This window comes from Cynocephalus volans, chromosome 10 (assembly GCF_027409185.1).
Source record: "Cynocephalus volans isolate mCynVol1 chromosome 10, mCynVol1.pri, whole genome shotgun sequence".
NCBI classification, from domain to species: domain Eukaryota; kingdom Metazoa; phylum Chordata; class Mammalia; order Dermoptera; family Cynocephalidae; genus Cynocephalus; species Cynocephalus volans.
The window spans coordinates 35,953,203-35,973,421 of NC_084469.1; the positions used below are offsets into that span (position 1 = coordinate 35,953,203).

Below are 20,219 nucleotides of genomic sequence, written 5' to 3' on the forward strand. Positions count from 1 at the left end.
GTTGACATTTAGGATGTCTACAATTTATTCTAACATATCTCTGCAACCTTATTTTCCATGAATTCCCATGTGAAATCTACACACAGACTTAGTGTCTTATCCCTACCTTGTCCCTGCCTCTTGATCATTGCTCTCCTGCTGGGAACAGACTCTCCACTTGTCTGTATTGGTTGAATATAGCAATTGAGAGGATGGATTCCGTGGTCTGACAGACCCGGTTTTGAATTTTAACCTTTCTGAACCTTAGTCACTTCACCTGTAAAATGAAGCCATAACAGCACCTTACTTCACAAAGTCGATGCTCTGACTTGATGAGCTAAGCTTTATCACGTTCTTAGCCTGATGCCCAGGATTCTTGTGGGTCTGGGCGTGGGAGCCCAGATTTGTCCCTGAGCACCAACTCTGCTGAGTTGAAAAGGTCACCAGAAGACTCCTAAAGTTGGGGTTTTCCAAAATGTCTCCTGGGAACACTAGTTCTGTAAGATAGTGATTGGTGTTACATGGGAAGAAGTTATGATATGAAATATAAAAGGGAATTGTAGGTCAAAGAGAGCTAAACAGGTTCGTTGACTGCAGGGTTTTTGAGAGTCTTTAACTGCTAATAGGCATTGTAAGTTTCTAAGAGGTGACGATAATTTAGATCACTTTCCAAAGTTGGGCTGCAGAATCCTTTACTAATGCTCTCCCCAACCTTCCACTCCATTAGGATTAAATGTTCTACAAAACTCAGTTGGAAAACAATGGTCTCGGTAAACCTGAGCATAAAGGTTAAAGGCTCATTCAATATTTACTTGCCTCTCAGCTGGAACCAAGAAATGTCAAAATATCAGACTCAATATCTCTGACAGCCGCGAGGCTGGAAGCTAAGAATTTCATTTACTTTTGATTTTGTGACCTACTGTCTAGAGGAGTTAATAGAGTAAAAGTCTAATTCTTTATGACCCAGTCCTTCCTCCAGTGTGCAGGCTTGTTTTGTCACCTCTGTCAGGGTTTTTCTGACCGTCCCTCCACTCAGCCATCACATCCATCCCAGACCTCCTGAAATACTCACTATGTGAACTTCTCATTTGACATTTAGTTTGTGCTGTCTCATTCCGTTTGTGTACATGTTTTCAGTTAGGCCTTCTCTTCTAAATTGTCAGCTGTGTTCCCAGGCAGGATTCGTCAGAGTAGCAAAATGCAGTTCAATCGAGGTTTCTTATCTGCAGCATTGGCCCCATATTCCAAGATAGAGTTTCCATTGAGTGTTACTCTGATTGGACGGCTTAGTTCACATGCTCTTCCCCAGCCAATGATTGTGGCCCCAGGAACAAAATGTGCCAAAAGGTTTAAAGCCACTAGGAGGTGACATTAGTTACCCAAGGAACATGCAGGATGCATTGCAGTGAGGATGTGGAGGAGCTTGGACTCTCATGCACTGCTGATGAGAATGTAAAATGGTGCAACCACTTTGGACATGTATTTAGCACTTTCCTAAAGTTAAATATACAACTGCCATATGATCTGGTCATTCCATGCCTAGGTATATTTACCCAAGGAAAATAAAAGCACATGTCTATACAGAGACTCGAACATGAATTTTGGCTATCTGTAATAGTCAAAACTGAAAACAATCCAATATTCACCAACAGGTGAACACATAAACAAATTTTGATATTTCATACAAAGTATTACTACTCAGCAATGAAAAGAAATGAGCAATTGATACACTCAGCAACATTAGTGACTTACAAAATAAGTATCCTGTGTAGTAAAGAATTTGGCCTTTGTCCCTGGTTTCTTGTGGGTAGCCTGTAAATCTCTGGAATTTTCTGAGTTATAAGATGTCTTTGTTATTCTTGGTGGGCCCCCTCAGACCACACTTGAGTTTATGCTAATGAGGGGACTCATAATGGGCCCCTAAATAATTTATGTTAATGGAAAGACTCAGAATTGGGCCAACCATGCCAGAAAGACCAACCATGGGATTGGAAGATTGGGGCTTTGAGCCATTTGATATCAGCCTGACTTCTGGGGAGAGGGGAGGGGCTGAAGATTGAGTCACAGGCAAATGGGTCAATGAATCGTGTCTATGTAACGAAGCGCTAATTAAACTTGGAACATCAAAGCTTGGCCGAGTCTTCCTGGTTGGCAACACTTGCGTATCACTGTGCCGGGAGGGTGATGTGTCCTGACTCCACAGCATGTGTATATGGAAGTTTCAAGTTCCCAGGGCTTGCGCTATGCATCTCTGCTTTTGGTTGGTTCTGATTTGTATCCTTTGGCTATAATAAAACTGTAATTATAAGAATAGCGCTTTCCTGAGTTCTGCGAGTCATTCCAGTGAAATATTGAAACTGAGTGGGGGGAGTGGAAACCCCTGAACTTGAGACTGCTATCTAAAGTAAGAGAAGTCTTGTGCCCTTAACCTTGTGCCTAACTCTAGTTAGTAGGTGTCAGAAGTCATTGCGATTATGCCGAGTAAAAGAAGTCAGATATAAAAGAGTGCATATGATAGTCTTTAAAAATGCAAACTAATATATGGTGACAGAAAGCAGATCAGTGGTTGTGTCTAGGACAGGGTGGAAGGGGCTAGGGAGGAGGGATTATAAAAGGGCAGGAGGAAATTTGGGGGTGATAGATATGTTCACTATCTTGATTGTGGGGATGGTTTCACAGGTGTATCCATGTGTCAAAATTGATCAAATCATACAATCTAAATATGCACAGTTTATTGTATGTCAACATACCTCGGCAAAGCTACTTTTAAAAAGTCTCAGTGTAGACCCCACCTATAATGACTCTGTCCAGAACCTTCCATTGTTTACCCAAAGTCTACAGAGTCAAGGCCCTCCATGATCTGGTCCCAAGCTATCTTCCCAGCCTTGCCTTTCAGCAATGTCCTACACAAATCCTTTGCTGCAAACTGTATTTCCTGCTTTTACCCAAGTACTCTCCATGATTTTCTCATCTTTGTAGCTTTGCTCATGCTAGTTTAGAATGCCCATGCCCGAGTTATCACCCTCTCTTTACCTGGTAAAAGTTTACGTGTCCTTGAAAGCTTAGACTGAAATGTAATCTCTGCTATGAAACCTTCTTTGAGTTCTTGAGTCAAAAATGACCTGTCCCTTTCTTAAACTGCAGTCATGCTTTTTGTGTGGCATTTTCCACACTGTCCTGTGATTCCTTACCTGTATGTGTCTGTATATAAGTAAATCTTTTGGTTAGGCTATTAGCTTCTTGAGGGTAGGGCCTATGCATTTTATTCATCCTTGAATTCCCCATAGCAAGTAGCACAATTCTTTACAAATGGAGGGCGATCAAATATTAACTAAGGAGCCAACACACAAGTTTGTCAGCATCCCACCCTCCCCGGAAAGTCTTTCGGATCCTTGAATCAGTACACCCCTCGGTGTTCTCCATCAGCACTCCTGCCCCTTCCATCCCATGCTGTTTCTCTTCCGTCTTCCTCTTCTTCAGGCTAAACCACACTTACTAACTTAAACTCTTTTCTGAAGCCAATTCCTGCTCCTCATCCTTTTGTTTATGTTAGGAGGACACACATGTGTTCACATTTTGGTATTGTATGTTCTGTCTACATAGCAGAAACTAGGCACTATCCAGGAAATTTCAAGTAGCAGGTACCTCAAATCTTAATACCTCCTCTTCTTTCTCCCAATTTCTTCTTTCTCTCTGTCCCTCCCTCAGCAATTTCTTTGTCCACCCTCAGAAGGTCACAACTCAGGTGGGGTCTGATCAGCCCCCATCCGGACAAGGTCCATCCATACAAGGCTTCTCTGCCCAGGGAGAGGCTGACCTGAGCACACCAAGGGAGGGACCACCAGCTCCCAGGCCTGAAGGAGGTGCCACTGGGCTGCCAGCACTTTGAGAAGGCACAGGGTCCCACCAGACCTAAGCTTCACTCATTGTCAGGGGGGCACAGTCCCAGCTGTCCCAGCACTCGGCCATCCTCATAAGAGATGGGCAGGCAGGGTGCACATGCTGGCCGCCACCTCAGAAAGCACATTTACCGACACAGAACGGATGGGGGTGACCACGGGTGGTCAGCGTCACACCTCCCAGTCACATGTTAGCTCGTTCCCACAGCAGCCGCGAGTTGTAGGCGCTGGACAAGTTGTTTCAGGCGTCCACTTAGCGGACCATGCACTTGGCAATGCGCTTCTGCTCCGAATTGTCCCAGGAGCTCACCAGCTGCACGATGCACTTCGGAAGCACTTGTCCGTCATCCTCCACAGCAGCTCCTGCACCTTGGCCACGGCTATCTGTTCCTTCCCCTGCTCCGTGATAAGCTCTGAGTCCAACTTCCCACCACTGGAGCCCCCGAAATCCCAGCTGAAGCCGCCCTCCATGGCTCAGCAAAGTCCCTTCTCCCAATTTCTCAGCCATAGAGCATAGTGATTAAAATTTCAGGTCCTGGAGCCAGCTACTAGGCTGGATCTGAATCCCAACTCTGCCACTTGCTAGCTGTGTGACCTCAAGCAAGTTACTTAGCCATTGGTTCTGTCCTCTGTAAGTTGGAGGCGCTAATAGCGACTGCATCCTATGGTTGCTTTGAGGGCCAGGTGAGCTAGTACAAGTGTTCAGAACAGTGCCTGGCCTCTGGAAACGATTCAATAGCTATTCTTTTTTTCACTGTACTCTAGAAGCACTTGGCAAAGAAGTGGTGAGACAGATAGGGCTGGAAAGGGTAACCGAGGGAGGTAGTGCTTGGTTAACCACATCAGAATCACTTGTAGATTGCATTAAAAATAGATTTCTGGGTCTCACCTGAGAGATTCTGATGGAGCCCAGGGACTTGTCTTTTTGCATATGCCACTCAGATTTGGATGGACAGTCAGGGTTGGGAACCACCAGCACAGAAGAGAATGCCCTAAATTTGGGTTAAGGAGATCAGGACTTTTCTGATACTCCATTTTCTTGTTTGTAAAATGTAGGTAATGAATTTGATGTATTCATAGGGTTGCTGTGGGGGTCAAATTGCTGAAGTCATTTCCGCGGGGAAGCTGGCATACTGAGGTGAAAGGAACTCAGGTTTGGAATGAGACGGACCTGGCTGTGAATCCCACTGCTGACGCTGTGGCAGATGGTGCTAGTTGACAATACAATACCAAGCCCCCTCTTCTTTCTAACCCAGCCCTAATTTTTCTTGGGGTGTAACATGCCCAGCTAAAAGTACTCCACCTCCTCGATTCCCTTGCAGTTAGTGGTGGCCTGTGGGACACAGTTCACTCAGAAGCAGCTGAGGAGTTCTGGGAAGGCTTTTGCTTTCCTGATACAGACACTCGCTCTTGTCTCTCTCTTTTCTTTCCCTGTTGTCTTTCCCTCTACGTTCTGCTTGGAACAGGGATGAAAGGCCTGGAGGTGCCACAGCTACCTTATCATGAGAGTACAAATATGGGTGAGAGGCCTAAAGCCTCATCATGGAGCGAAGAGAAGATTCTAGGTCCTCAGTGAGCAGCTGTACCAGCTCTGGCCTGCCTACCCCTAGATGCCTTATGTGAGACAAAATAAATCTCTAATTATTTAAGGCAGAGGTAATTTTTTATTGGTTATTTGTACCCTAAAGCTTTCTAGGGAGAATTAAAAAAGAGTAAAGATCCTAGAACCATGTCTGACCGAGTAGCCACATATATGTCTATTCCCCTTCTCCAGCTACAGGATATTTTCTGCATTTGCACAACGAGGCCCCTTCTAAATCCAATATCCTATATTCACCTGATTATAAGGTGGCAGAATGGGGCTCCTGGAAACTGCCCTTCCCCGGGGGGTTGGGAAGGCAGCAGCACTAGTTTGCCACTCTGAAAACCCCACCAAGTGTCTGGGCACAGGTACAGTGGGGAGTACCGTAGCACTCTACCCTGTGGAGACTGCACCCTCTAATCAGAGCAGATGTTAAAATCTCCATGTGCTCTTGCGAGGTGAAGCATGAAAACCGAGTGCAAAGGACATAAAATTGCTCTGATGTAAATGTGGATGATGATAAAGATCCTCTTCCCTGGTGACACACACATTTCAGAGTAAGAACACAACCTATTAACCTGCCTCTCTCCTTCCCCCAACACAGGACATTTCCCATCATTTTCTTTTGCTAGAAGCATAAGTACCCGGGTGTGAGTGGGTGCCTGCGTACCAGTGGGGAGAGAGGAATTTCAGTTTTCATTGTGTTCTTACCTGCCCATGGCGCAGCTTTTATAGGATTGGGCTAATGCCTTTATGACCCATAGGAATGTTCATGACTCATCCAAGGCAGCCATCTCTCTGCCAACTGAATCCTGCAGGTCCCACTGCCTGGCACTGCCAATCTGATTTGATCACTTCGGCCACTGCCGAATTCAATAGCACCAGAGCCAGTACTATTAAAGCTCTTGCAAAAATTATATATCAAAATAGAGTGAATGCAAAGGGAACTTTTTTTGTTGTTTTTTAGCTAATGTATTCTTCTTCTATTATTTAAAAAAGATTGAATGGCAAAAAATTAAATCTCCTTTTACTACAAAAGTAAAGAAAATCATGCAATGAAATGATCCTGCTGGGCGTTCAGGATACACATGCCTTCTCTCTCCCAAGGCCCCTGCGGTTCAAGGCAGGACTCAGTCCTCAGCAGACTGAGCTTTGTCCGGTCCATTAGCTCCTTCCCAGATCAGCACATTTTGATTTTCACTTTCAGCCCTTCCAGTCTGAGTGTTCCTCCCTCATGGCCTTCACAAGCCAGTCTCGTTCTGTCCCCTGCTCCGAGTCACTGGTATCACTCGCCTCCACGGCCAGCAACTTTGAGTAGTTGATTTTCCGCTCTTGGGGCAGCTTTGACTGGATGGATAGGAGCAAGGCCAGCCAGAGCAGCAGGGCCACACTGCAGGCCTGGTAGAGCACAGCCAGGCTGAAGCGCATCACCACGAAGCCCCCCACAAAGCTGCCCAAACTAGAGCCACCCCTGTAGAAGTGGCCTCGGTACACAGCACTCAGAGGCCTCTCCAAGCCGGGAGTGGCCAGGTCCTCTATGGAGGCCTCCACTGCCCACCACAGAGCCCCGTTGCTGACAGCACTCATGATCTGAACAGGGAGGACAGACCACCAGCTCCAGAGGAAGGAGTAGTAGAGCAGCTGCGCAGCGAGGCAGCCCAGCCCCAGCCCCACTGTGCCCACTCTGGACAATTTCCTAAGCAACGTAGTTTTGAATGGATGGAGCAGAATTTCCCCCAGCAAGCTGAGGGCCACTGAGAAACCCATGACCAGCTCGCTGCTCCCATGATCCTTCATGTGCCAGAACAGGAAGTTCTGCACAGTGCTGGTGACGGCCCCTATCAATAACACAGTGAAGGCTAAGAAAACGAGGTGGGGGTCACCCCCGACAAGAGACAGTGCTTTGATGGCTTTGTAGCTGGGCTCCCGCTGCCGGCAGATGGGGATAGGAAAGGCAATGCTCACCAGTAAGGCCAGGGTGCTGACGAGTGAGTAGCCGTAGAAGTGTGCCACACCCCGGGGGCCATTTGTCATCAGGAAGCAGTCCAGCTGCCCCACCAAGGCTGCGATGCCACACACACCTGCTGCCATCCCTAGCAACCTCCAGATCCACAGGTTTCTGTATCGGTCAGTGGCATCCACAAAATCCAGGTATTCATAAAGGCTGTCATCTGCCACCTGCTCTAGAGGGGCTGTCAGCAGCTCCCAGAACACCAAGAACCCCAAGGAGAGGATGAAAGTCCACCACAACCCTTCCAAGGAAAGGTCAAGGGCCTGGGCTTTCCTGTGGGCCACTGAAAAGTTGGCTGGACTTCCCAGCACTGTGACCCCGGGAAGCAAAGGGAGGGCAGTATTGACCACCTCAAAATCACCTTCCCAGGAATCATCTTTCACTCCTGAAGTCATAGGATGAAGGAGAACTTGGGACAAGGTCCTGGGTCCTTCAGTGGAGCCCCCCACGTAGCTTTGTGGGTCACGGAAAGTTTCTTGGTCACTATCACCAGGTCCATTTCTGAAGCCAGAGGGTTCTACAACTCCAGTATTCCTCTCGGCTGGAAGGCTGTGGGCCCCTGCTGGGCGGTTTGAGGCAGACTCTTGGGACGAGGTGACGTTCACAGTTAGTGTGACCCCCAGTGGTAGGGCGGTGGTGGTCACACTCCCGCTTTCATTACAAGAGCCGTACACCAGATCTTTGTCCGACGGTGGGACCAGGACCATCAACAGGCTGGCTCCCACCGAGCCCAGCAGCGAGCCTATCAGAAGCATTCTCCTTTTCTGGTGTCTTTTGGCCAGGAAGGCACAGACGGGAGCCCAGAAGGCTGCGATCAGGTGCTTGCTTCCCAGCAGGATGCCCACCCAGGGCGCGGTCAAGCCCAGCTGCCTCAGGTAGAGGGTCAGGAACGGGGTCACGCAGGCATCCTGGACCCCACACACCAGGTGGAAGAGCCTGGCCACCCCCAGAGCCCTGCTGATGTCCCACTGGGGGTTGGCGCTCATGGCTGTCCGGCTCCGTCACACCCGGGCCGGCGGAAGGCGGAGCTGGGCGCAGGCCGGGCGCGGGCCCATGGTCCGGGAGGGAGGCTCGGAGCGAGCCAGGCAGCGCCTCCGACCTCGCGCGGCGCCGCGGTCACCGGATCAACGGCAGACCCCCGCCCCCACGTCCGGCTGCCGGCCCGGAAGTGGCCCCGCCCCGAGGAGGCGGGGTTCGGGGGCGGGGCCGACGCACCTGCCGCCTGCACCTGCCACGTCCTGGCGCCTCCGCTGCCGGCTGCCCCGACGTGCTCCGTGCGCGGAGGGCGCGTTGTGTGACCGGCAGGGTGCGCTCCGGACTAAGCCTCAGGTCCCGCCCGGCCTCTGGGCGCATCGTGTCGCCCGGGAGCCTGGGCTAAATCCCTGGACTGCTTCTGGCAAGTAAAACTGTCGCGTGGAGTTGAGAGGGAGCAAGAATGGAATGAACCGTATCCACGAGGCTCCCTCCTGCCTCTTCTTCAGATCTTTACTCAGATGCCCCCTGATGAATGACCATCCGCAGGGACCATCCCTGTCCACCCTAACTGAAGTTGCAACCCCTTTCCCCTAAGACTCATGCACTCCCCTTCCCTGCTTTATATTTCTCCATCGCGTTTATCACTATGAAATACACACATGCTGGGTATTTTATGTATTTATCTTGTATTTCATATATTTATCTTGTTTCTTGTGTCTCCATCAGAATCAAAGCACCTGGAAGGCAGGTATTTTTGTCTCCAGGGCCCAGAAATATTTCACTGAACCCGAGCTGCCTCTGGAAGAGGCCTGAACTTGGGTGACACAATTTTCTTCAGCTGGGACAATCCCCAAAGAGGGCTGACAGCTGAGGGCAGTTGTCTGGTGGCACTCTCAGCAGTCCATCAGGACAGCGCATCACAGCCTCCGTAACAGTATGTATGTGCTGGAATGTTTTAATCTACACCAAAGGGTGGTTAGGTAGCATTTAGTCAAAAAGCCACACTCCAGAGGCAACAAATACAGGCAGTTGGACAGTCTTAGATCAATAGAAGTGGTTTCATTAATTAGCATAATAGAGGGTACTTAAAAAACTCATGGAAAAATAGAATTGAAAGATAATCAGAGTCTTTCCATGAATTTTGAAGGTTTCTGTAGATGTTAGAAAGAGTTTTTCAGTGGCAAAACTAGTGGTGTCCAAGTCATGCAGATTGAGTATAATCTTTTTTTGGAGGCATTTCCCCTCTTGTTTGAACAGGGCATGTGGATCTGCATATTCCGTTAGACCAAATCCTTTGGAAGGGTGCTGTAGGCTTTATTCCAAAATGGTCCAGCGTCCAGCTGTTGATTCGGTAAACTTTTTGTACAAGGTTTGCTCAGAGCACCTAATTTGGCTGGGGCTGTGGGTGGGCTGGAGGGTGGGGGCTTCTTGCCTACCCATGTCTGTGTGTGTAACAAAATTCAGTCTACAACTTGTTTCCATTGTAAACTGGTAGAGAGTTTGTTGGGGAGGAAGGCCAGAGCCTTTATCTAAACTTAACAACTGGTTAACTCTGCAAGCGTTTACTTAAAAACTTAGTGATTGTGCATGCTCAAGTTGGTATGAATCAGTTTACATCACCTCAATGGCAGAAAAAATAAAATCTAGCCCCCTCCAGATAAACTCATTCAAAGTCAGTGATACCGCGATCATTTCAAGTTTAAAGCCACCCCAGTCAAGTTGAAGACTGTCCCTTAGTTGCTGTCCTCCCTGGGTTCTGCTGCGGGCAGCATCAGTGGAGGACATCTTATTTGTCTACTTCTCCATCTGTCCTGGGCTCATCGCCACTGGGAGGCAGGCACTCTGCCATGCTGGTCTGCACATCCAGTCACACTTCTGTCCCTTTCCCTTTGAGTCACCTTGGGCTTGTCTGCTTTCAGCTACCTGAGAAAAGCTTTGCCTGCTTCCCGTGCCCCCATGGGGACAGGAAAGGCAATGCTCATCAATAAGGCCAGGGGCTGCTGCTGATGTGGCTGGATAAGGACTCTCTCTAAGGCTGCCCTTGGGTCCGTCTGTCTAGGCACCCCAGGCAGCCCCTCTCACACTCTTCTGCTTGGCATTGAGAATGTGCCCTGGGGCTTGGCATTGAGAATGTGTCCTGGGACTTGCCGTCACTCTCAGGGCAAGAAGACCACAAGTGAAGTGCCCAAACTTATAGGGATCTTCCTGCGACTGCCAGTACCACTGTCACCCCCACCATCCCCTGGGACTCTGTCCAGGTGACAGGGATCGACTCAAGTCTAAGCCTCTGTAGTTTCTCTGTTGCTTTCTTCTGCATCCCACACCTAGTACTGGGGGTGAGGAAACTGGAGTGATGTCCTTGATCTTTCCTATTTTACACCTGGATGTAAGTTTTTGAACTCAGAAGCCAAGAATTTTGATGTCTTTAGTCTCTGGCTCCTCTGAAATGTCTCTATTCCCTCCTCTGTTTGGGGGCAATACTGGCCAGGAGAGTCCCTAAGTTCATGAAGATGAGGAGAGGAAGGGGCAGGGAGACAGAACACACCAGTAAAAACTCTTACCTGGCCTAAGTAGGTTCATTGGGTTCTATTAAGTACTGCCCCCGACTTTAATTAAAATACAAATATTGCTGGGTATCGGATGAAAGCAGAAACACTTTAGTGTGTATTTATCGAATCTGACATTTTTCTCTCAACGGGGGGAGACCCCTGCCTGGGAGTGGGTGAGGTGGGCACACACGGGAGGGGAGAAGCCTGAGGAGGGAGGCGGTACAGTTGTCTTGACCTACTTCCCATGTGCCTGAGGCCACAGAGCTCTGGACCAAACAGCAGCTCTGACTCTGGTCTCAGGGTGGGCTGGGGAGCTTGAGCAGGAGAAGAAGTGGGAGAAGTGGGGACTGAAATACCCAAGAACAGGGACATTTGTGTGAGAGGCTGGGCATGGGGTGCTCTTACGCAGATTGAGTTTTGTCCACCCCCTCCATGGCAGGCTCCTGGTGTGGTCCAGGCCAGAAGCCACCCAGTGGAGTGACCTTGCTCCAGCTACTGGTGGAGTGTCTGGGGGTTGGTGGGGTAGTGTATCCTTCCTCCTGGGCCTGCTGCTCTTGGGCCCAGCTCTTCTGCTGCCCCGTGGGATCACTGGACGATGCCAGAGAAAGTGTTGATGGGCATCAGAAGGGGTTTGGGCTTGGCTTTGGTCATTTCCATCTCCTTCTGTCCATGTGAATTGACCCATGACTCCCTGGACTTCTGGACCCTGGAACATGGCTCTGGACAGGGAGCAACCTCGAATCTGTGGATGGGGAGAGGCCAGTTCAGGTGACAAATCTCAGGGATCAAATCTGCCCAAGTCATTTGAAAGGTAGACTCATTATCATAGGGTATAAAGGAGGGGGCCTCGCAGAAGGACGAGGAAGAGGTGGGAGGAGAGAATACCCTGGGCATGGGGCTAATCAGCAGAGGAGCAGATGCCTGAGTCTAGTCACCCAAGCACACTTCCCCAAGGAAACCATTAAGGGGTGCAGAAGCCATAGAAGGTCAGCCTGTGTGGGAGGGACCGTGCCAGCAGGGGGGGTTGGGTTGAGAGGGCTGCAGGCTGAGTGTGCGTTGGAATCTAGGGAAAACTTATAATCATCTGCTGCCCAGTGTTGGTCATTCATTTGCCTCTTCCTGCATTTAAGTCACAGGGCAGTGGCTTAAGTCCATGCCCACCAGGGACACCTGCCTGGTCATAGGATCTGCTCCTGATAAGGTGTCCTGGGCTAGAAGCTGGAGACAGCAGGAGCTGGCTCCTGCTTAGGTTTGCCCCAAGGGTCCTGGACACCTAGGGGTGGCAGGCCCAGCCTCACCTGACCACATCCCTGAAAGTGCGCCGATTGTCCTTGTCTAGCAACAATGTCAGCAGCCTCTGGTCCTGGCTCTGGATCTGGATATTGGCTGCCCGGAATGTATTCGTCATTGTCTGCAACAAAGAGACAGCTTATGTGAGTGTCACTTTCACTCAGCAGATGGCCCTGCCAGCATGTCTTACCCTGGAATCTGGTGTGTTTCTTTGGTCCAGCACATGGGGTCCTGAGCTCTCTTCCTGCAAGTGACTCTGAGCAGTGACAACCCTGCATAAATTGCTTCTAGGCCACCCTTGCCCTTGGATCTGCATTTCTTTTCCCAACCTGCTGTCCTTAATTTTGAACACAAACTGGAATGCCATGGAGAGCCTGTTCTAGCCCAGGAATCTATGTGCCAGGTTATCAAGTTACCTGAGTCTGAGTGTTGGTCTATTCAACAAACATTTTCTGAGCATCTCCTAAATGACAGGTTTGTTATTATGTGTGGTATTTGGGGGCATTTCAGGGGTTTTATAAGTCCTCACTCCAGTTCTCAGTATTAAATTAGATACAAAATTATTTGCCTAAATCAGAGACAGAAGGTCTAGAAAGGATCCACAAACCCCCAAGCCTCAGACCAGGTCAAAGGAAAGGAACCCGCAGGCATCCTTCTGACTGCTGACCTGAGGGGCTGCTCCAGAGAGGTCCCCTCCCATTGGGCAGAGAACTTGGAGCATCCTAGGTTCCAGACAGGGCTTTCAAGGGGCTTTTCTGGGTCACCGGCCACAAGCAGATAAGCTCTGGGTAATTTACAACCATAGAACACTGGAGTTGCTTGACGCCTTGGAGTCCATTCAAGTGTTCATAACCCTGGCTGCTCATAAAGATCACCTTTCAAAAACATAAAATTAGAGATTCCAGTTTAAGTGGTCTGGAGTCAAGCCCAGGCATGGGCATTTTTTAAAAAACTCCCTGATATAGGCAGGGCTGACAGCCACTGAGTTAATCCACCATCTCATTGTCACATCACAGAGCCCGAGCAGCAGCCTAAACTGCAGGGTCGAGAATGTCTGGGTGAAGGGTCCCCCCATTTTCTTTCTGTGTCCGCACCAAAAATTACAGAGTTTTGACCGCTCTAGGCTGTTATCCAGAGCAGTGAAAGAAACTGGCCCCAGCCCTGAGCTAAATGTCTGAAACCCTCATATAAACTCCACACCCTTACCCCCTGGGTGGAACACCCCTTCCTCTCGCTGCCCGTCGGGAGGATACGCTGCAGTGCTCTGTATGTAAGTTCCCCGAAGAAATGCTGATCACCCTGGCATTTAGTGCTGCTTTCTCTGGAATCCCAACCGGCCCCATCTCAGGACAGTCTGGGGCATTCCCTTGTGGCAGCTCTCTCTTTTGGGGTGATTCCAGCTGTGAGTTCGGTGGGACAAAACACCAGGCATTTCAGGTGAACTTTTGTGGGGCTGGGGAGTAGGTGAGCCAGAAGTCTGTGGGCAGAGTGTGCAAGGATCTCTCCGGAGGAGGGTTGAGAGCAGTCTCTAAGCCAGACTGCCCCGGTTCTAATCTTGGCTCTGCTACTTATTAGCTATGCCACTTTGGGCATATTTCTTAATCTCTCTGTGCTATTTAGAAAAAAATAGTAATCACAGCAACTACCTTTTAGGACTGTTGTGAAGATTAAATGAAACAGTATAGGTTAAGTTCTTGGGACAGTGCCTGAGACTGTTGGAAGAGTTCTTATTAGTGTTGGCTGTTTATTATTATTATTATTATTATTAATTATAATTTTCTAAGAAGGAGCCAAGCATGAGTAAAGGACTCAATATGAAGCCTCAGTCATCAGAGGGGCAGGGGAATGCACTGTGGATTCTTTCTCTTTCCCATTGGTCTCATAGGCCACCCCCACTCCTACCACCATCCTACCCTAGACGCCTGTGAGTAAAGACAGAAAGATGGACCAAAACCTCTGTAAGAAAGGGGACATCCCATGACAGAGGGCAGCACACAGGGAGGTCCCCTGCTGTCAGCAGGACCTGTGGCAGCTTTGGTGCCCTGGAGCTCTCAGCCACGGTGGGCAGTTGTGGTCAAAGGGGCAGGCAGTGAAAGCTAGTGGGCACTGACTGGACAGCTAACTGGATGACTGTCAGCACTGGGATGCCATCTGCGACCTTCCAGACATACCTGGAGAGACTGCAGGGGCTGAAGTCCTGCATGAGCTGGAGGATGGGAGGAAGCCAGGTGCATGCAGTATGCGATAGTTAATGGGACCACACCTGAACTGACTGTACCTGGTGAGGGAAAGTCATAGTTCCCATAGGTGAGGAGACTGAGTCTGGAGGGATTGCACATGACCCGCTGACGGTCACACAGTGGTCGGTGTGGGGCCCAGCTCCCTGACTCCTGACTTGGTGCTCTTCCTCCTGCATCGAGGTACCCAAGGTGTCTCAGCCTCCATGACCTGTCCGTGGGGCTGGCCCCACCTCTGATCACACGCAGTCTGGGGCCTCCTCCCACCGGCCCACAGTGTAGGCAGATGCCTTCTGCTTCCTCTTTGTGGTCTGCATGCTTAGACTCTCCCTATCTGCTTGGCTTTGACCCTTAAGAACCACAGGAGTCTTGGGTTTCAGTCTGTAAATGCAGCCATGGAGACCAATGGAAAGGGCCAGATGCACAATTTGCAAAGTGTCCCAGACTCAGCAAGATGAGGGGCTTGATAAAATGCTAAATGCCTACTGTTTTCTTTTCGTGGCTTCCTGTCTTCCACACCCCAGAGCCCCAACTCTTCTGTTCCTGCCTTATTTCCCACTACTTTCCTATATCAAACTTCCAATCCAGCCAAGGTCATATCTTTGCTGACCCTTCAATTCACCAAGCCAGCCACAGTGCTCTTGCCCATTCTGATCTCTGAGCCAGGAATACCTTCAGCTCACCATGAACAACTTCCCCTTGCTGCTCAGTGTTTGTTATCTGATCCATTTGGACAGAACACACACACAGACCCACCTGGGTTCCAAGAGGGAAGCACAGCTACTGGAATTTAACCACAGCAAGTCGGTGCAGGAATAAAAGGGAACTTGCTAGAGTGATAAGTTAGATTTCCGAAAAGCCCCTGACCAAGTTGTTTAAAGAGGTTATTAAAAACAGAAACCACAGTAAGGAATTGACTTTGAAAGAGGAAATACAACATAAGGGTGAATAGGTCCACCTTGGAGCTTAAAGCTTAAATACCAGGCTGCCCTATAGAAAGGAAGGTTTCAGCTGAAGGCAGTAGATCTCTCAGGCAATCAGAGCTCTCCTACACTGAATGGGCTGCAACACAAAAGGTGAGCTTCTGGTTCTGAGATCTGGGATGAGATCAGGATGAGGTAGAGGATGGACTAGATGACTCAGTAAACATTTGGTGAGTCCCTGCTGTGTGCCAGACACCACACTGAGTGCTAGGGGAAACGAAGGGCTAAGACGAGAGCCCTGAGCCCAGGGAGCTTGCAGGCCGTTGACATACAAAGATCGTGCCATTTATAGTGTTGCAAATGCTTTCATGGCTGTGTCCCCAGGGTTCTGTGGGAGCACAAAAGTGGGGCACCTAGCTCCCCAGGAGTGGGGAAGAGGGGGTAGAGCATGTGGAAGGCAGGGGGAAGAGCATCAGGAAGATGACACCTGAGTCTCACCCTACAGGGTAAGTAAGAGTCACAAAAAGAAGGTGGGGAAGAGGGAGGGAGGAATGGAGTTTCAAGCAAAGCAAACAGCATGAGCAAAGTCACGGAGATGGTCAGGAACACTTCCAAACATCGCAGTGGAAAGGGTTTGCAGGGAGTGGCCAGGGCTGAGGGTAGAGAGGGAGGGGAACCAAGCTATGAAACACCGAAGAGTTTTTCTGCCCTTGGAGAATGAGAAAAGACAGAGGGGTTTTAAGTATGAAGTGACATGTCAGCATTCTGTTTTAAAAAGATGGCTCAGGCAGAGACACGGAAAGGCGGGCTTACGGAGCATCACAGTGGTGTCAGGGAGACCAGGTAGGAGGCTACTGCATTTGGCCAGGAAATGAAGATGGGTGAAGGTCTGGACCTAGGGTGACCAACTTGTCCTGACTCGCCTGGGACATTCTTGGTTTTAGCACTGAAAGTCCCAAGTCCAGGAAATCCCTTCAATCCCAGGCCAACTGGGACAGCTTGGCCAACCTAGCTGGACCAGACGAAGAAGGGAGAGATTTGAGAAGTGCTTGAAAGAGAAAACCAGCAGGACACGGGGAAGTGAGGGAGAGGAGGCAGGTTTCTGGCAGAAGTGATTGGTTAATGATGGGACCATTAAATGAGAGATGCGATACAAGGAGGGGATGAAATAAAAACAACTGCTAACATGTACATAGTGCCTACTCAGCCACACATGCCGTAATCACTTCATCCTCACAGCTGGGTGAGGTAGGTAATGTGGTCCTCATTATAGCTGATAAATGGCAGAGCCAGGATCTGAACCCCGGCAGTCTGGCTCTAGAGAGCTCTTAACCATTAGAAGGTACTGGCTTTGCTTTTAAATATCTTGAGTTTGGGGTGTTGTGGGAGGACATCTGGTTCACGCATGTGGTTGAATGCAGGAGTCAGAAACTCAGGGGTGAATGTCAGAGGAGGAGGTAAAGATTTGGGAGTCCTTAACAAATTGGACTAAACCCTGGTAAGTGGATTTGATAGTCCGTTGAATGAGAAAAGAAGTGGGCCATGAATAGAAGGTGAGAACAGCAGCGATTTAAGGAACTGATTTAACTAAAAGAGTTCAGGGAAAGAGGCAAAAGGGTAATAATCAGACAAGTAGAAGAAAAACTATAAGAAACTGGCATCTCAGAATTTATGGATTTAGGGTGTTTAAAGACTCAGAGAACAGGGCTTTAGTTGTGGTGGTGGAACTCACTCACAAATGACCAAAGGAATATAAAATTGGGGACATCTATGACAATGCTAGAAGCCAGCTTCACTGGAGTATTAACTTTTAAATGTAATTTCAAATATATACATTTAAATGTAAAGGTAACCACTAATAGAAAAAGAAGTACATATAACTTCCAAATCATCCGAGGGGAATAAATGAGCAAATAAGATCTGAGCAATACAGCAAAAAGAAACATACAAAACAGCAAAAGGCACTAAAATGAAACAGAACAGAAAGCATGATATAAAATGCAGAGTTAGGTCAAATAGCACATGAAGTTATTCTCCACGGATTAAATGTTCATTTGTTAAAAAAAAAAAAAAATCCAAACAAATGTATTTTACAACAATGAGAATACACTCAGCACCACTGAACTGTACACTTAAAAGTGGTTAAGATGGTAAAATTTACATTTTTTTGACCATGTTAAAACAAAAACAAGAACAAAGATTTTCAGACTGAGTCAGAACAAGATCCAATTACAGAGGCTCCTTGACTTTCAATGGGGTTACGTCCCAATAAACCCACCGTTAAGTTGAAAATATCCTAAGTTGAAATGCATTTAATACACCTCATCCCCCACACATTACAGATTCGCCTCGCCTACCTTAAACGAGCTCAGAGCACTTACACTAGCCTGCAGTTGGGCAACACCCTCTAACACAAAGCCCATTGTACAATCAAGTGTTGACTATCTCAAAACTTGAAGCATGGTTTCTACTGAGTGTGTATCACTTGTGCAGCATTTTAAAGGTGGAAAATTGTAAGTCAACCTATCCTAAATTGGAGACTGTCTGTATGTGCTATTTAAAAGATGCATATCTAAATTTTTTTTTAAAGTTTTAAAAATAAAGAGATGAAGATTTCTGATTTTGAAGCAGCAGAGTATATAATTTCTCATTGTCCCCTCTTATAGTTCTCCTCAAAACAAGGAGGTTCACCTTTAATGAGACCAGAAGACACCTGAAGTTCTAGACCACAATACTGTAGTACAGAGAAAGCATAGAGAACGGCAGTAGACAGCTTATCTTAGAAGAGGAAGGTCAAATATAGGGATCAAAACTCTGGAAAGGCTTATGAGCTGGAGGCCTCAGGTTCTGCAGATGGTGGGAAGGAGAAAGAGCCTGACAAAGGGGAATTGAGTGAAAGGTGGTATGAGAAGCAGTTGGATTCCTCAGGTTCCCACTCATCCTGGGCAGCCGAGAAATCAGCCCCCTGCCACAGAGACCAGAGAAATGGAAGACTCCGAACCTGGGGACACCACAAATGGAGGAGGAGGAGTGAGAGGCTGTCCTCCAAACAGGTGGATTACATGTTTGCTCACTGAACAGTGAGGTCCCTAGTCCCCTTGCCCAACCCAGCTCCAGAGTGACAGACACCAGCAGGCCTATCTCCCAGCTCCCTTCACTCCCCAAGGCAGGACCCCAAAGGACTCTCCTGGAAAAACAAAATTGTCCTAGCAAGAGACTTGCAGATACCGACAATTTGGATTTCTCCCCCCAGGACCATGGCCTTCTGACTGCCCACCGAGAGGCCCACCATTGACTCGGCCCCACTTGTGAATTTGAACAGACAGCCAAAGATCACCAGGTTTTTGGAGACAGCCTCCAACATTAGAGAAAGACAGAGAGACCACAACAACCAAACTGAAGACAGGTATTCAGAGGGAACAGACACAATTTGGGGAGCAGAAGAAAGTTTCAAATAAACCAGAAGTAATACCTTCAGAAAGATAAGAGAAGATACTGCATTCATGAAGCAGAAATAGAATGCTATTAAAAATGAATAACCGGAAAACAGGAAAGAGTTCTTGAAGTTTAAACATTCAATAAATGAATTTGAAGAAAACTCAAAAGTCAAAGAAATAACAAAGAGAAGGGCAATGGGAGAAAAATAATGAGAAAATTAGAGCACCAATCTAGGAGACTTACATCTGAATGTTTGTAGTTCCAGAAAGAGACAGCAAAGATATAAAGGGAAGGAAATTATTTTAAAAATCATATTAGGAGGGCCGACCCCATGGCTCACTCGGGTGAGTGTGGTGCTGGGAGCACCAAGGCCGCGGGTTCGGATCCTATATAGGGATGGCCGGTGTGCTCACTGGCTGAGCGCGGTGCGGGAGACACCAAGCCAAGGGTTACGATCCCCTTACCGGTCACACACACACACACACACACACACACACACACAAATCATATTAGAAAATATCTCAGAGCTGAAAGATGCAAGTCTCCAGATTAAGGATGTCCATCAAAGGTCCAAAATAATGAAAAAAAAGATTCTACCAAGATATCTTCCTGTGACATTTCAGAACCCTCTATGAAATGAAGTATGTAAAGCTTCCAGAGAGAAAAAAACAAACAAAAACAAGCAAAGACTGAGCATAAGAAGGCATCATATTTCACAACAAGAACAGTATCAGAAACTAGAAGAAAATTCAGATTCAAAGAAATGATGATAGAATCGACAAAATCAAAACTATAGTGGGAATGTCGATAGACCTGAGTTTTGAACAGATGAAATGTACAAAAAAAATTTTACATTTGTGTATTACAGTAATATAATGTGTTCGATTTAATCATTAAACATCATCCTTTGTACTCTACAGATAGAAAACACACATACTTTTTTTAGATGCCACAAGATAATTAAAAAATTCTTCATGTACCCGGCAATGAAGAAAATGTCAATAAATTTTAAAGAAGTTGAAATTATGCAAGTGAGATGCTTTGGCTGTCTTGGGGCATTTGCTAAGCTCAGGAATCAAGGGGCTTGTGTTTCAATAGGCATGGGGGGATGGGAGACACGGTCTTGGGCCCACATGAAGCAGAGATTTGAATCTGAGATTCCCTTCGGAGACTCTTGAAGACTACACTCTGAGTGAAAGACTAGATTAGAAAAAAGCCCTCAGCGCAAATAGGAGACCACAGGGAAGCTTGTCTGCTTTGGCTTTTGCTAAGTCAGAAAGATAAGTCTTTCCTGAAAATTCTTAGCTACAAGCCTGTCCTATTGTGGATTTGGGGT

At 47.9% G+C, this 20,219-nt stretch overlaps 2 protein-coding genes and 1 pseudogene across 2 annotated transcripts in view; all 3 read right to left on the reverse strand.

The window, feature by feature from the left end:
- Positions 1-4,062: 4,062 nt before the first annotated feature.
- LOC134386876 (mitochondrial import inner membrane translocase subunit Tim13-like) lies at positions 4,063-4,349 on the reverse strand (annotated as a pseudogene).
- Positions 4,350-6,663: 2,314 nt separating this feature from the next.
- MFSD6L (major facilitator superfamily domain containing 6 like) lies at positions 6,664-8,457 on the reverse strand. Its single transcript, XM_063109344.1, has one exon. It carries the CDS (start codon positions 8,455-8,457, stop codon positions 6,664-6,666), a length of 1,794 nt encoding a protein of 597 aa, XP_062965414.1.
- Positions 8,458-11,580: 3,123 nt separating this feature from the next.
- The window catches only part of PIK3R6 (phosphoinositide-3-kinase regulatory subunit 6), a 34,982-nt gene continuing 26,343 nt past the window's right edge, over positions 11,581-20,219 (reverse strand). The window contains exons 17-18 of the mRNA XM_063113010.1: positions 12,294-12,406; positions 11,581-11,737 (exon numbers count right to left, since the gene is read on the reverse strand). Of these exons, the coding sequence (XP_062969080.1) occupies positions 11,581-11,737; positions 12,294-12,406 (270 nt within the window). The remainder of the gene's footprint in view (positions 11,738-12,293; positions 12,407-20,219) is intronic.

Bases quoted from the DNA above. Each gene is read 5' to 3' on its own strand.
- MFSD6L (XM_063109344.1), bottom strand. From the start codon at position 8,457: ATGAGCGCCAACCCCCAGTGGGACATCAGCAGGGCTCTGGGGGTGGCC.